This window comes from Amblyomma americanum, chromosome 10 (assembly GCF_052857255.1).
Source record: "Amblyomma americanum isolate KBUSLIRL-KWMA chromosome 10, ASM5285725v1, whole genome shotgun sequence".
NCBI classification, from domain to species: Eukaryota; Metazoa; Arthropoda; class Arachnida; order Ixodida; family Ixodidae; genus Amblyomma; species Amblyomma americanum.
Window position 1 is genome coordinate 57,691,802 of NC_135506.1, and position 14,802 is coordinate 57,706,603.

General features: G+C 47.9%; 1 protein-coding gene across 1 annotated transcript in view; it reads left to right on the plus strand.

Moving 5' to 3' along the window:
* The first annotated feature begins 4,397 nt into the window (after window positions 1-4,397).
* The window catches only part of LOC144106442 (multidrug resistance-associated protein 1-like), an 86,169-nt gene continuing 75,764 nt past the window's right edge, over window positions 4,398-14,802 (plus strand). The window contains exons 1-2 of the mRNA XM_077639256.1: window positions 4,398-4,534; window positions 13,166-13,344. Of these exons, the coding sequence (XP_077495382.1) occupies window positions 13,189-13,344 (156 nt within the window). The 5' untranslated portion in view covers window positions 4,398-4,534; window positions 13,166-13,188. The remainder of the gene's footprint in view (window positions 4,535-13,165; window positions 13,345-14,802) is intronic.

Genomic DNA, 14,802 nt, shown 5'->3' on the forward strand with positions numbered 1-14,802 from the left:
GTGTTCTTCCCCGGTGACGTTGGTATAGTTGGAATAGCATACTATAACGCATGCGAAAAGCCAAGTTAGCCCGTTTCGCCCTTTTTATTGCATGATGTGTCATATGTTACTCCCTGAAGAGATGGTCATCGCCAACTTGTATGCAAGGAAGCAGTCTGCAAAACAGGGACTGTCCGAGTTGCAGCGTGCTTTTGTTTTCGTTTTGCCCTCGCAAAACAGTGGTGGACAAAAGATAGCATAAATCACGTGGTCTTGCTGGCTTGGCCAGAGGTGTCTTTCGTCGCTGGCTGTCTCGGCAAGTTTTTACCTGCCGTGCGAGGTGAGCGCATAGCCGCGGCCACTAACATTTGTCTTGAATGCGGTGTAGGGTGCGGGTAAATGGGACTTGCCGAGCTGTCGGTTCGTCGTTTGAAGCACATAAAAGTTCTCGTAGGCGATTTTAGGTCATCGGTGATGCGTAGAATGTCTTAGTCCGTAGGAAAATTCAATAAATCTAAGGCAGATCCTACTTAATTGTCAAGGATTTTAGCCGTCGGCGTCGGTGTGCTTGCGCCCAGATTTGACCCCGGTGATGCCGTAACTCCATGAATCGAGGCAGCCGGAGGGGTCCTTCAGATTGGCATGCCAACACAGTGCATGGTGATCTCTGACGAGACTGGACGGCCCGAACTTCCAGTGTGGCCTAGATGATGGTGAATGGCATTTCAATGGCCCATCTTACTTCAGCCGCAGCTCTTGATCAGCTGCATCAAGAGTTCAGCGACGCACAAAAAGTCATTTGCAAATCGTCGGTTATACGCGCAGAGCCCAGGAATCTTGGCAGAGCTTTTTGCCTGCCCGCTGTGGAAACTTTGCGATAGCAGCTGTTTTCTGTGGGTCTGCACGCACTCCATGTTTACTTAGAGGTGACCAAGAAACAGAAGAGCCCTCATAAGCGACGTAGGATTTTTCTGGCATCAGAGATAGCCACGATGACTCTATTGCTTCAAGCCCTGTCCGAAGCCTTTTCAGGTGATCGCTAAAGCGACGAATTTGGCTGATTTAGGCCTGCCAATAATATGGCTATGTAGAACGTTCAGTTTGGCTTGTTGGTACAGATGCATCGATTGTAGCGTAACATGTGATGTACTTTGTCGGTGTGTGTGTGTGTTTTTGTTTTCTTTATAAGCGCCAGGTGCTGCTATTAATGCCTTAGTTGAGCTGCTAATAATGTTTCCATTACATGCTGGAACCTTGCTGGGTCGGAACGAAATCCAAATGGCATTAGCGACGCACTGAAGGCGGTCTCCTCTCGATACCTCTCATCTACTTCGATTAGCCAGTACCCGCTCCTTAGATCCATGGACGAGTCATACTGGGCGTTACAAACGCTGTCTAATGCGCCGATTCGGGGCTAGGAGTAGGTGTCCTTCTCGGTTACGTTATGCAATCGAAGACTTTCGCCTTTTCTATCTTACAAGGACGACAGGTGCTGCCGAGGGGCTCTTCAATGGTTGCATGTCATCGTCGCGAAGCATTTCCAAGACTTGGTCTCGGATGACGTGGCGTTCACGCGTCACCCCACTAGAGGGGCTTTGACGGAGAGGGCAGGTGTCTACACCAGTTAAATTTCGATGTTTGGCAACAGAAGTTCGCCGGACCTGTGACGGGGCATAAAAACAATGGCCGTAACTTTCAAGGAGGTTCTGCAGAGGTTGTCTGTGCTGCAGCAGGGCCAGGTTGGTCTCAAGCATAGGCATTGGGACTTGGGTCAGCGGGGTCATTGCCGTCTGTACTGACAGGGACAACCATGTTGACCAGCGTTAGCCCAGATCACTATTACGTAACAGACGATAGCGTTAAGGGCTCAATGTGCGCTGCCAAACATTATCCTGCACCTCTGCCCGCCAAGACGAAGTCCACTTCTGGCTGTGGACTGAAGCGCCATTCTTTCACAACACGTCTTGCCTTCATTCTCCACTGTGTGACTCGGCCGTTTAAGTTCGATCTCCTACCGTCACTAACTCAGTCACAGCTGAAAACAATGCTGAGTGTTTTTTACGGCAGCACTGAAATGAAATCAAATGACCATTTCATTCTTGTGTTGCCGTTTCATTTCTTTCCTGTGGCTTGCAAAGGTGCAAGAAGCATCCGGTGATTTTTATTTCCAGTGAACTCTGCGCTCAGGTCTCTTGCCAGCTGACGGTTATTTAGCCGCAGTACGCTGAGAAACGACTCTCAGGCGGTCTTTCACCGCAAGGTCACCGTAAATTTCCTCCACGTCGAGGTTGAAACTGCAGCAAGCGACACGCGGTGCTCGAACTTCCGGCGAAAGTTCGCCGGCGCTCGCACATGCGCATCCGGAGCACTCGCTGGATTGGTAAGAAAATGTATTGCAAATAACGAATAAAAAGTATTTCCGCTCTCATTACACGGGTGCATCAAACGTTCGTTGTTGAACAAAAACGGGGCAGTCGTGCGAACCTTCAGTCGCGCCCCAACAGAATTGTCACTGCCAGTAGCACGACCTTTATTCGTTGCCGAAGATACTGCCCACAAAAGAAATGCAGGGTGAAATTCTTTGGTGCACAACCGAATCAACTTGTTGCGATTTTCTAGGATCCCTGCTTTAAAGTCCTGTGCTGTCTATTGTGTCCTAGGCTCGCAAAAAACAAACCAGACGCTCAAATACAGGCTTAGCTTTTCTTTCATACGTACAAAGCGATCAATACAGATCAGTGTATGAAGGAGATGATTGGTCGGGGAGCACTGAGTGCAGTACACTAAACACCGGTACACCAAAATGGTGGTTTCAAAGGGGCACATACTGTTTGAATTGCCATGCTGTAAACAATTATTCCATCACTAGGAAGTAATATAAGTTCATCTACTGATTGTATACTCGTCGCCAATTGAGGGGACATATGCGTAACCATCACTGCTTTTTATTCCCATATCTAACCGGTATTTTTTTCCTCCTGTTATTAAAAAAAAACTCTCTTTTGGAATCGAGTCCGCTTCGACATAAGCATTACTGGATGCGATTCAGGTAAGTGCATTCATTTCCTAACAAAATCCGCAACGAAGAGCATTGCTCTGAAATCTGAATGAAGAGCTGTTTCGCGAGAATATTTAAAGGTATTGCGTTCGAATTACATTCGAATGAGTTTTCTGAACTAATTCATATATAATTTCAACCGAGTGCTTCCTCTTCTCCCACGATCAGTGATTGAAACAGGCGACGAATAATAAACGTTATTTTCACGTATTCTTGCCAGACATGTGACCGCAGGAAAAATGAGAAAGCATTGATCTCGAGCTCACGTGCACCACCGCAACAATCGTTTGAAGCTCTCGCGAACCAGTTGCTCAGAATTTACTATTCCTCTCATTCGACTTTAGAAACGTTCGTGATAGCTGGAGCCGCACCTGCTAAACAGGCCGCTTCATTTTACATGCTACTGTGCCGGAATTATCACGATTCGTGAAATCTTCCAAATTGTTTGTTTAATTGCAGAGAACAGCAGTTTGTAAAAAGCGGCGTAGCGAAAGTTAGAAGTGTTTAGGGAATACATGCGGTTAGGCCAGGCAGTGATCGAAGATCCGGACCTTGAGAGTGAAATAAGAAAATAAGACTAGGGTGTAGTGCATTTCGAAGGTACTATAAGATAATCAAGTACATAAGAACTTCACTTAAACAGATCTTTAAAAAAAGAATATAAAAACTATGCCTTACCTTGTCTCAACATCGGGAACAAAAATGTGGAGGCTATCTCAAAAGGGTGGAACTTATATTGAGGACAAAGCAGCGAGGTATGGAAAAGAAAATTATAGGTGCAAATTAAACGCGCAATGCGACTTAATGACAACTTAGACCAAATCAAGAAAACGTGGGCTTGGGCAGTGCATGTAATGCAAGAGCAAAAGCAAGCTAACCGATTGTCGTTAAGTTTAACAAAGTGGATTCTAATCGCAGGACAGAGCAGCAGGAGGTCGCAGAAAGTCTGGTGAGCGAATGAGATTAAATAAGATGCCGCAGCTAGCTCAGCGCCTAGATGTGCTCAAGATGACAACGATGATGAATTAATATGCAAACGCCTGTTCTTAAAGTTTTACCATAAGCCGGGCATCACCCGGCCCGAAAGACATGCAAAGTGCGCATCTGTCGCCGTCCGCAGCTTTCAGTCTCCCGCACGCGCCTGCAAGCGTAGTCATAAAAGCCGCAAAAAAAAAGAGGCACAGAAAAAAATCGCAGCAACTTCCCGCACCGCTGGCGCAGGTGCTGTGCATCGCACGAACAAGAACAACAAGCAGGCGCAGATATCTCCCTGCCTTTAGCGCACAGGACGATCCACGTGAGAGGCAGAAACAGAGGTTCTGGGACATGAGAGGCGAAAGTATGAAGGTATTTCAAAAGCAGTGCGTGGAATCGTGAATGTACACAACTGCGGCTGTGAGAGTGTTGCACATCGGGGCTCTACCATAATCAACTGTATTCCCGACATTCGGTGTACATCTGTGCCTTTCGTTTAAGGCACATTGAAGCTTCAAAACGGTACGTTACTTTTCGACGCTATGTGGTGTAGATAATGTGGCCTTGTTAAGCCGAAATCCTTTATCCTAAGTCGGAACTCGGAGAAAACAAATCCGACCTATAGCACAGAAATATGAAACGCGAAATGGTGCAGTAGGGGAAACGCTTCCAGATTGTGCTCTCGTCTTCTCGCATCTTTTAGTTAGTGCAGAAACACGGCAAATACTTACTTTACCCTCATATCCCCGAGCAACATGACCCAAATGACCTAATTCAATGTGAGGGCTGTATTCCAAGTTTCTGGTATATATAAATCAAATAACAACCAGTATTTGTATGCTTCCGCTGACCACCAATGGTCTTCTTTCCTTGGATGGGAAGCTCCGTGGCTGGTCTGCCACGCCTGCCTTTTACAGGATTATGACGCAATGTGCGTCGTTATAGAGATGTCTGGACACTTGTCGATAGTGTTGGAGCGCAGTTCTCTTCGGCATGTGAGGGACACCTGCCGTTGACCTCAGAGTCCTAGGCAGCTTGGTTTGAGCGCGTGAAAAGTATATTGCCGTGTGCTCGGTGTATGCTCCTGTGCTCTGTATACTCTGTTAGAGGAGTCCTTTCTGTCAACGCGCGGAAGCCGTGCCATACAGTGCTTGCTTGGTATTCACGTATGGGGCAGGCTCAGCGCATCACCCCTCCTTGACGTCACTGAAAGAATTGATTTGCACTGAAAGTTGCGCAGGAGAAATGATGGCCCTGGAGATGGGCAACGATAAATCAGCATACCCTGCATACATCCTGGTATAACTGCTTTGAACCCTCAAGCCAATGGCGGCTTTCACTTTCCCACTACGCAGCATCGACGGTCTAGCGCTCTAGAAAATTGTGTGACGACGGTACGTGAGTGATTGTCGACGATTCATGAAAAGACAGCGCCAGCAACGCTGCTTAGAAGTCTAGTCGATGATAAAATGTGCGTAAGTGGCATCATACTGCGAGTTGAGGAAAGTTGCGAAGGGTGTAGCTTTATGAACGCGTAATGCAGCGAGATTATAACCCGCCGGGCCAGCTTTGCGCAAACCGCAATGTCAGCACACGTTTCCCACATCGCACAGCAGTAATATTTTCGGTACGAAATAATTTTGCCGTCTCTAGGTACTGCGCAACAACGTGACTTTACGTGCAAAGGAAGCTAAAAAGATTAAGGACTTGTTCCAAGCGAATCTGCTTCGTATGGCCATGGTCACAGATGAGTGAAGGGCTGCCCGTTATGTAGTTATATGTTCTTGAAGTCGGAAACTATTTTAAAAAGACAGACTTCTGTCGCTGCGAGATGGCACGCAGTGGGTGAGTGCTTCAAACCGGCTTCGCGAGCCGCCCAAAACGCAAGGTTAAGTGCTACCTTTTTACCTTGGCCATTGAATCTTCATTACTGCACAGGCAGCTGTTGAGCCCAGAAGTATCTTTTGGAAATAAATGGTCAGGACTGCAGATTAAACGCAAGCTGAGCTGATTTGTTCGCGAAATTAATGTTGAATTCCAATGGCAGATCCGGATCAAGTTTTTCTGCTATGTTGGGAGCAATCGTATTCCAATGGCAAAATGGGAGTGCGAGTTGTCTGTTCCAATGGCAGATCGGGATCAGACGTCGATCCCGGATCGCTCCGTGGAGCAGCGATACTTGCTCCGCCGAAATCGGCAGATTTGACCGGAACCCCGCGCGACGTTTTACTTTCCCGCGTCTGCTTTCGGTCATGACCGGCTGCATCCGTCCTGTCGCATACGCGAACTTCCTGTCGTCGCTACGCGGTGATCCGGGAAACGTACAAGCAGTATTTCTTACTTTTTTTAAATTGTATTCTCCCAAATTTAATTATTTTTCGTTTTGTTCGCGTCCGCACAAATTAAAACAAAAATTTTCTTAACGGGATGTCAATTCCATCACGGTCAATTCTTTGTGAACGCTTTTTAGACCAAAATCGTTGACTTGTTTGAACCTCCCGCGCTTTCTGACGTCAGACGACGCGTACTCTCTAAGCCTAGCAGGTCTATAAATAAGGAAGCAATCTGAAAATTTGGCGCGTTTCATCACTGGAATTTTGTGGTGCGGACATCATCACACAAAGCGAAAGCTTCGTGCGCCTTTTGTTTGCCGTGAACGTGAGAGACAGTGTGGCGGCAAGGACGAATCGCTGGTGAAGCGAGAGGCCGTGCTTCGAAGGGCGCTGCCATGTTGCCTGAACTTGGAGCTATTCTTGCGCTGAAGTGCCCCCGCGGGAGCGCATGCATTCCATTGGCAAAATGGGAGGGAGTGATCTCCGCCTGAACTACGCGCTCCGTTTGTGATCTGGCGGAGCGCTCTCGATCTGCCATTGGAATTCAACATAATACTCCTGGACAAACTCACCGTATTTCTTCAAAGATTTACTAATGTTTACTCATGCCACAAAATAATTTACAACGTGGTTTCATTTCGAATTTTTGCTCGTTTGGATACCGGTAACGTGATGCAAGGGGGAAAACACAACAATTTCATCTCTCCACTCGCAATCACAGCACCCTCTTCGCACTTTCCACCACGCTCTCAGAAGCCAAATGCGTTGCCTGGAACGCCTTCAAACGTGCACAAGTGACGTAGGCCGGATTATGGAAAGAGTTTGCCAAATACCAATATTGCGTCATTCTGATGCCACCAGTGATAGGCTTTTAAAGTCGATCAAGGTCAGCCATACATGGAAGCAGCGACAATATTATACTAAACACTCAGCTTAGCTTCGAGGATGAAGCTCGCCTTCGCTTCTGCACGGTAAATGAAAATATCGGGGCGCCGCTCTTCAAGAGAACAGCTACTTTGAAAGCACGTGTATTCTCACTCACACTTTAGAACTAATCGCTGATTACGTAAAATTGACGTATTCCTCTATAAAATACGACGTGAACCTGATGGCGATAAAAATGCACGGGAGGCGAATGTGTGGGAAGAAGTGATTTCCCCGCACTAAAGAAAGCCAAACACCTAAAATGTCTGAACGTGCGTAAGAACAAGCATGCCCCTTCGACTGTTAACATTATCAGGTGGTTCGTTGCGAGACAGAACAACTATATGTTCTATTATTTCCGAGAACAGCGTACCGTAAACTTCGGAGCCTGATAGTACCTATGCGTAAAATCAATATCGTGTGTCAGGTCTTACCACTGCGTAATGTACGTAAAATCTGTGCGTTGTGATCAACAAGAAATGTTGTCTGCATTACTTGCTTTTTTTGTTTCTTTGTATGGCATATTTCATTTGCAGGCACAGTAGGAAACTTCAAAGCATCAGCATTTTTTATTTTTTTGTTGAAATGGACATAAAAGAAGACATTGGTCCCTGATAGTGTGCCTGCTGCTCGTTCTCGCATAAGGAAAGAAACCGCGCTGGAACTTCGCAAATAAACCTCAGCAAAAACACAACACAACACACCAAGAAGGCAGAACACAAGTATTACAATAAACACGCCAGAAATGCTATCGTAAAGGTGGTTTATGGGAGTTTAACGTCCCAGAGCGGCTCAGGCTATGAAGGACGCCGCAGTGGATGGCTCTGGATAATTTCGACCACCTGGGGTTTTTTTAACGCGCGCTGACATCGCACAGTACACGGGCCTCTAGCATTTCGCCTCCATCGAAATGCGACCGCAGCGGCCGGGATCGAACACGCGTCTGCCAGGTCAGCAGCCGAGTACCATAGCCAGTGACCCAGCGCGGCTTTCTCTAACCTAATGAAAAAATATACTTCAGATAATGCAATATAAGCAATGATAAGTAAACGACATATTAATAAATAAATAATCCAAAAGTACAACAATAAATGAACGAAAATAGCCTAAATCTACCATGTGAATTACCTTACCGCCAAACAACTATGTTGCAGCTTTCAAGAAAGCTTATGTATCAGAAGCGCGCTGCTGATACATATGGATCGCAACTAGCGCGGCAGATTGTGTTATTCAAGAAAGCTCATTGAAAAAAGAAAATTTTTTGTGGACCAAATTGTTTAGGATAGCGTTTTAAAGCCCCCGTAAGTTCGTCTTCTCAAGAGTTCATGGTGGGTGGTACAGCATGGAATAGACGAAAGACGAAAAACAAAGTTGAAAACAAAACGGACAAGAGCTCGCCCGTGTCGTTCTCTCGTTTGTCTTTCGTCTTTTTCGCGCTGTACCACCCATAATTAACGACTATTACCAACTAGCCAGTTATCCATCCTTCTTCAGTTCTTCACACGCCTTCACACGAGCTCAGGGTACGTATGCCGGATGATCGAAATTGATTTCGAGCTCCCGTTCTCGCGTTATTCTGATGCCACAAGCGACAGGTATTGACAGTCGATCAAGGGCAGCCATATGTGCAAGCAACGATAATATAACACGAAATACTCATTTCAGTTTGGAGGTTGAAGTGTATACCTTCACGTCTGCATGGTAAATGACAAAAAAAAATAGGTGAGCCGCACTTTAACAAAAAGCTACAAAATGTAGGCGGATTCTCACTCATCCATTAAAACTTATCAATGATTACATCAAATTTATGCACCGCCTACTTTGTCTTTCGACTGCTTTGCGCCGCGCCAATGAGTTACTATTACCAACTTTCTCAGTCTGCAAAGGTTTTATTACCGCTTCATAGAGAGTCATTGTATATGTTTTTGAGTTCTGAAAGAAGCAGGAACCCTCACATCTCCCGCGGTGGCTCAGTGCCCGTGGCGTTGGGACGCTAAACACGTGTTCGGTGGATCAAATCTCAAACGTGGCAGTCAGATTTCTTCGCAAGCTAAAAGCAAAGGTTGTCGTGGGCTGCGCGTTGTTAATGAGCGTTATTGAACCTCAAGGGCCAAATTAGCTCCGACGTGCCCACTAAGACACCTCTTTCCCACTTCCTCATTTCACTCTCTTTTATCGCTTCCATCATGACGCAGTTGAACTGTCCACCCAGAGCAAAGAAGTTACGGTGCCTTTCTTTTATCATAACCGCTGAGTTAAAGTTAGCCCGGACTGATTTCTTGGCAAGAGCGAAAACCGTCAAAAAGTGCCCTTTAATTTAAGCTGATGGTCAGTAGCGAACACAGTTCCTTCACATATATTACGCCAGGCTGCGGTAAGATCAGCTTTCCTTGTCGGCGATATGTGCATTATAGTGGAGGCTGCAATTGTTGCCTGTTGTGAGTTGAGGTTGCCTGTGCAGGCAACAGCATGCTATCAGGTGACTGCTGGCACATAGTCACGGGTTGCGGAGCCATCAAGCCAACAGAATGTGCGCATTTCTCCGTAAAAACATTTCCCTTGCAACTGAACATGTGTTCCACGTATTGCCCTCAATACGGTGCCAGAGTGCAGGATATCCGGGCTTTCCAGCCAGTGTAATCCAAGTACTTTTAAAGGCAGGTGTTCGACCAGAAACAGTCGTCTGCGCCTAGTGAGTAGTCACAGTATTTTTTGAAGCTGGACAACCCTGAAATAGCAGAGGAGTTTTTTTTTTCATCCAAAATCATCCGTGTCCATGTGTTTCCTAAAAGATATCCCTATATTCGCCTGTTTTTCACTTACTTATCCATAGCTGGCAGAAGTTTAGTCTGTGTCAAAAAAGTCCGCATGCGCATTGTTTCCAAAACTTGCCGAAAAGGGCTTACTGGCATGCCCTTCCATTGCAACACGTAGATTTTTTTCTCCTTAGACACAAGAAAAAAGGGGGACAGAAAAAGATAAGAAAATGCTTGCGAATACTATGTTAATACTCCTAAGACCTTGGTAATCACAGCTAAATTATCAGTTAACCGGAAGCAAAACTTAGCACGAAGCTTTGTGGACAGTCGCGTGCATGCTGAGAGTGCGATGCTGAAAACCTGTTGCTAATAATCTGCTCATAGTTGCTTAGGTTCACCGACATTAAGGCTCAAAGCGGCTTCCATCATCATCATTATCAACCTGACTACACCCACTGCAGGGCCAAGGCCTCTCCCATGTCTCTGCAATTAACCCTATCCTTTGCCGGTTGCGCCCACCCTATGCCTGCAAACTTCTTGATCTCATCCGCCCAACTAAGTTTATGCCGCCCCCTGTTACGCTTGCCTTCTCTTGGAATTCACTCCGTCACCATAAAGGACCAGTGGTTATCTTGCCTTCGCATTACATGCCCTGCCCAAGCCCATTTCTTCCTCTTCATTTCGACTAGCATGTCATTAACCCGCATTTGTTTGCTCACCCACTCTGCCCGCTTCCGGTCTCTTAACGTTACAGCTATCATTTTTCTTTTCATGGCTTGCTGTGTTGTCCTTAAGCTGAACCACGCAGGATGGTGGCGTTTGCTGTGGCACAGTTCCCAAATGATTGCAACCATCGGCGGAGCGGTAAAAAAAAACTACCGGGGGCGCTAAGTCTGCTTATGTACTATGAATGCGAACGAATTGTGCACTACTGCTTTTCTCTTGGTGCGTTCGTGGTTTGTGCGTTGGTGTAACTTAGTTCGCGTTGGCCACCAAACGGCACACCATTCGGAGCTTCGTGGGTTAATGCTCAAATATGCCGAATTTGTCGCTCTCTACTTAACATTGATAGATGGCAGCGAGTCCTCATGCAACTGTCAGCGCAGTGGCGCAGTGGTTAAGCGATGCGCCACTGCACTGGCAGGTGGCTCCTCCGAACTTACCCGAGTTATTGGCCAAGCTTCCTGCCATTTGCTGCAGCTTGCGCGAAGCTCCTCCGAACTTACCCGAGTTACTGGCCGAGCTTCGTGTCATTTGCTGCAGCTTGCGCGGCGCTCCTCCGAACTTATCCAAGCTTACACGAGTTACTGCCCGAGCTTCCTGCCATTGACTGCGGCTTGCGCGGCGCTCCTCTAAACTTAGCCGAGCTTACACGAATTTCTGCCCGAGCTTCCTGCCATTGGCTGCGGCTTGCGCGGCGCTCCTCCGAACTTAGCCGAGCTTACACGAGTTACGAGCTTACACGAGTTTCTTGCCGAGCTTCCTGCCATTGACTGCGGCTTGCGCGGCGCTCCTCTAAACTTAGCCGAGCTTACACGAATTTCTGCCCGAGCTTCCTGCCATTGGCTGCGGCTTGCGCGGCGCTCCTCCGAACTTAGCCGAGCTTACACGAGTTACGAGCTTACACGAGTTTCTTGCCGAGCTTCCTGCCATTGACTGCGGCTTGCGCGGCGCTCCTCTAAACTTAGCCGAGCTTACACGAATTTCTGCCCGAGCTTCCTGCCATTGGCTGCGGCTTGCGCGGCGCTCCTCCGAACTTAGCCGAGCTTACACGAGTTACGAGCTTACACGAGTTTCTTGCCGAGCTTCCTGCCATTGACTGCGGCTTGCGCGGCGCTCCTCTAAACTTAGCCGAGCTTACACGAATTTCTGCCCGAGCTTCCTGCCATTGGCTGCGGCTTGCGCGGCGCTCCTCCGAACTTAGCCGAGCTTACACGAGTTACGAGCTTACACGAGTTTCTTGCCGAGCTTCCTGCCATTGACTGCGGCTTGCGCGGCGCTCCTCTAAACTTAGCCGAGCTTACACGAATTTCTGCCCGAGCTTCCTGCCATTGGCTGCGGCTTGCGCGGCGCTCCTCCGAACTTAGCCGAGCTTACACGAGTTACGAGCTTACACGAGTTTCTTGCCGAGCTTCCTAGCTTTCTGCCATTTCTGCAGCTTGCGCGAAGCTCCTCCAAATTACTGGCCGAGCTTCCTGTCATTGGCTGCAGCTTGCGCGGCGCTCCTCCGAACTTACACGAGATTACATGGGTTACTGCCCGAGCTTCCTGCCATTGGCTGCAGCTTGCGCGGCGCTCCTCCGAACTTAGCCGAGCTTACACGAGTTACTGCCCGAGCTTCCTGCCATTGGCTGCAGCTTGCGCGGCGCTCCTCCGTACGTAGCCGAGCTTACACGAGTTACTGCCCGAGCTTCCTGCCATTGGCTGCAGCTTGCGCGGCACTCCTCCGAACTTAGCCGAGTTACTAGCGAGTAACCGAGTTACCGAATAACACATGTAAGCTGGGGTAAGTGTCCACACTGTGTGTTAACACTTTCGGTCCACGTTTTCTATAGGGGCCATGCATGAGCCAAGTATTGCTTTCGCATTAATAATAATAAGAGGTATTGACATTTTTTTTTCCTCCAAAATATTCGCCGTCAAGGCCTGAGCAATACGTACGGTAAAGCGCTGGGATAGAAGGCTCGCTGGTACGAAGCGCCTTGCATTCTCATTGCTGCGCTCCCACATCGGCTGGTGTGGAATGCACTGCTGTGCGAGCTTGGGAAACGGATTCCACGTGAATTAATAAGAACAGCAGTTAAGTTAGTTGGTATTAATCTAGTGCATAATACCCCGTTTGCGTGTCGCCATGTGCGTCGGTTCTCACTCGTGTTTTGCGCTGCTTTCGAATCCAAACAGAAGTAATAAGATTTAATTTCACAGCTGCTGATTACTACTCATCGACTGACTCTCTCAATCGCTCCATAGAAAATTCTGGTACATTACCCCCCCCCATATCCCCCAAAGTTAAAATGGTACCAGTTACACCGGTCATGAGTGACCACCGCTGCTCTATCACTCCAGGTCAAAACACAGAAAAGGTGCATAGGTCCCGCATCAATCGTTCCTCCAGCATCAACTATTTATCTTCGCAGCAAGGTGACAAGAAGACAAAGACATGGTCGCGACGCTGACCCCAGAGAACGCCTCGGCAGCCCTGAAGAGTGGCGCGCTGGCGACGCTGCTCCTGGTCGGATGGTCGGAGCTGAGTCGCAAGACCACAAGAATTGCAGGCCGCACGCGCGGGGCCACTCTTCTCGACGTCGCGCACCTGGTGAGGCTTCTTTACACGTCAAGTCCTTCGCGTGGTCAGAGAGAGGAAAGATATACGTGCCAAAGTCCTGTGATGAAAGGAACTGCAATGATACAGAAGGTGCGGCAATCAGCCGACGCAATGAATTCCTAGCTTCTTACTCCTATCTAAGGCAAAGGGGTATCGGAGAAAGAAGGAGAGTGTACATGATAGGTGACGAGGTCGTATTGCGATGAGTGGCATGGCTTGTCCCGGATGGTGCACATGTGCTTGGGCACATCCCTCCAGGGAGGTAACCAAAACACAAAAATTGAGGGGGGGAGGCACTTTGTTTACCTAAAGTACGGCGAGGCGAAAGCCTTTAATGCGGGGTTGCTGCTTGTGGCACTGAGGTGTGGTTAAGATTTTAAGTGCTTGCGTTTGCCTACATTCTGAGACTCCATTGAAGCGAGCGCTAGGAGAGATTGCGCGGCACCCGACTCGGTCGACAGCTGCAAGGCGTCTGGCGCGGGCGTGGCGTGCGCGCCGGTGGCGCCACCTCGCGCATGCGCAGTGAACTACCAATGGCGCAACATGGCCTCCAAGATCATCCGCGAGCGCTAGCGCGCTGGGTGATCTCAGAGGCCAGAGCTTAGCGCGCGAACGGATTGACGGAGCATGAGCCATTAAAGTCTTTCGCCTTAATACACGCGTGCACGTCACGCACATCTTAAATGAGAGCAAACCAACATAGGCGCGTGCCTCTTTCGCAATGCTAACAGAGGGGAAGAAGAAAAAACCAGGGTAGTTTACCTTTTTTTCAGTCAAATTCCACTGTGACCGCGCATCCAGTAGAGCTCTAGCTTTTGCAATCCGTTTGTTTCCCTGTTTTTGTTCTATTTAGAGAGAACCTTCGTTCATGACTACCCCAATGCCACACTGCTCCTGACTCACTCATTTGTATGGGCTGTTGTATAGTCTGAACGGTGAGAGAAGCCATACGCCGTGAAAATGAAAGCGATTGGGCCCTAAGGGCACTAGCACACAGTCCGAGTTGAGTTTACACCAACCATCCGGGGAGAGATATGCAATACGTTTTTCACTTCCAAGTTTTGTCAAGTGCCAGGTACGCGGAATCAATCGTCCCATCGGTGTTAGCATTCACAGGTGGACTCCACTTGGTCTCAATTGTGACATTCAGGTGCTATGCTGACGAAGTGAGCATGGATGTAAAAGCGCTTGCCACCAGAGTAGAACGATAACAATGTTTCAGCCGCACGTCTGGTGATTTATTGAGGCACCCTTAGATATACCTTTTGTTTGCTGTTATCACGAATATACTGATGCCTCATCACGACGGTAAATGTAAAATGGTAAGAAGCGGAGTTTTCTTTAAGCGAGATTTATTTCCTCAGGGCATCAATGGGCGAAGGTGTGCTGAAACATATAGTAAGTATAAATTAATAGAAAAAGGCTACCTGATTTTATGAAGTCCAGTAG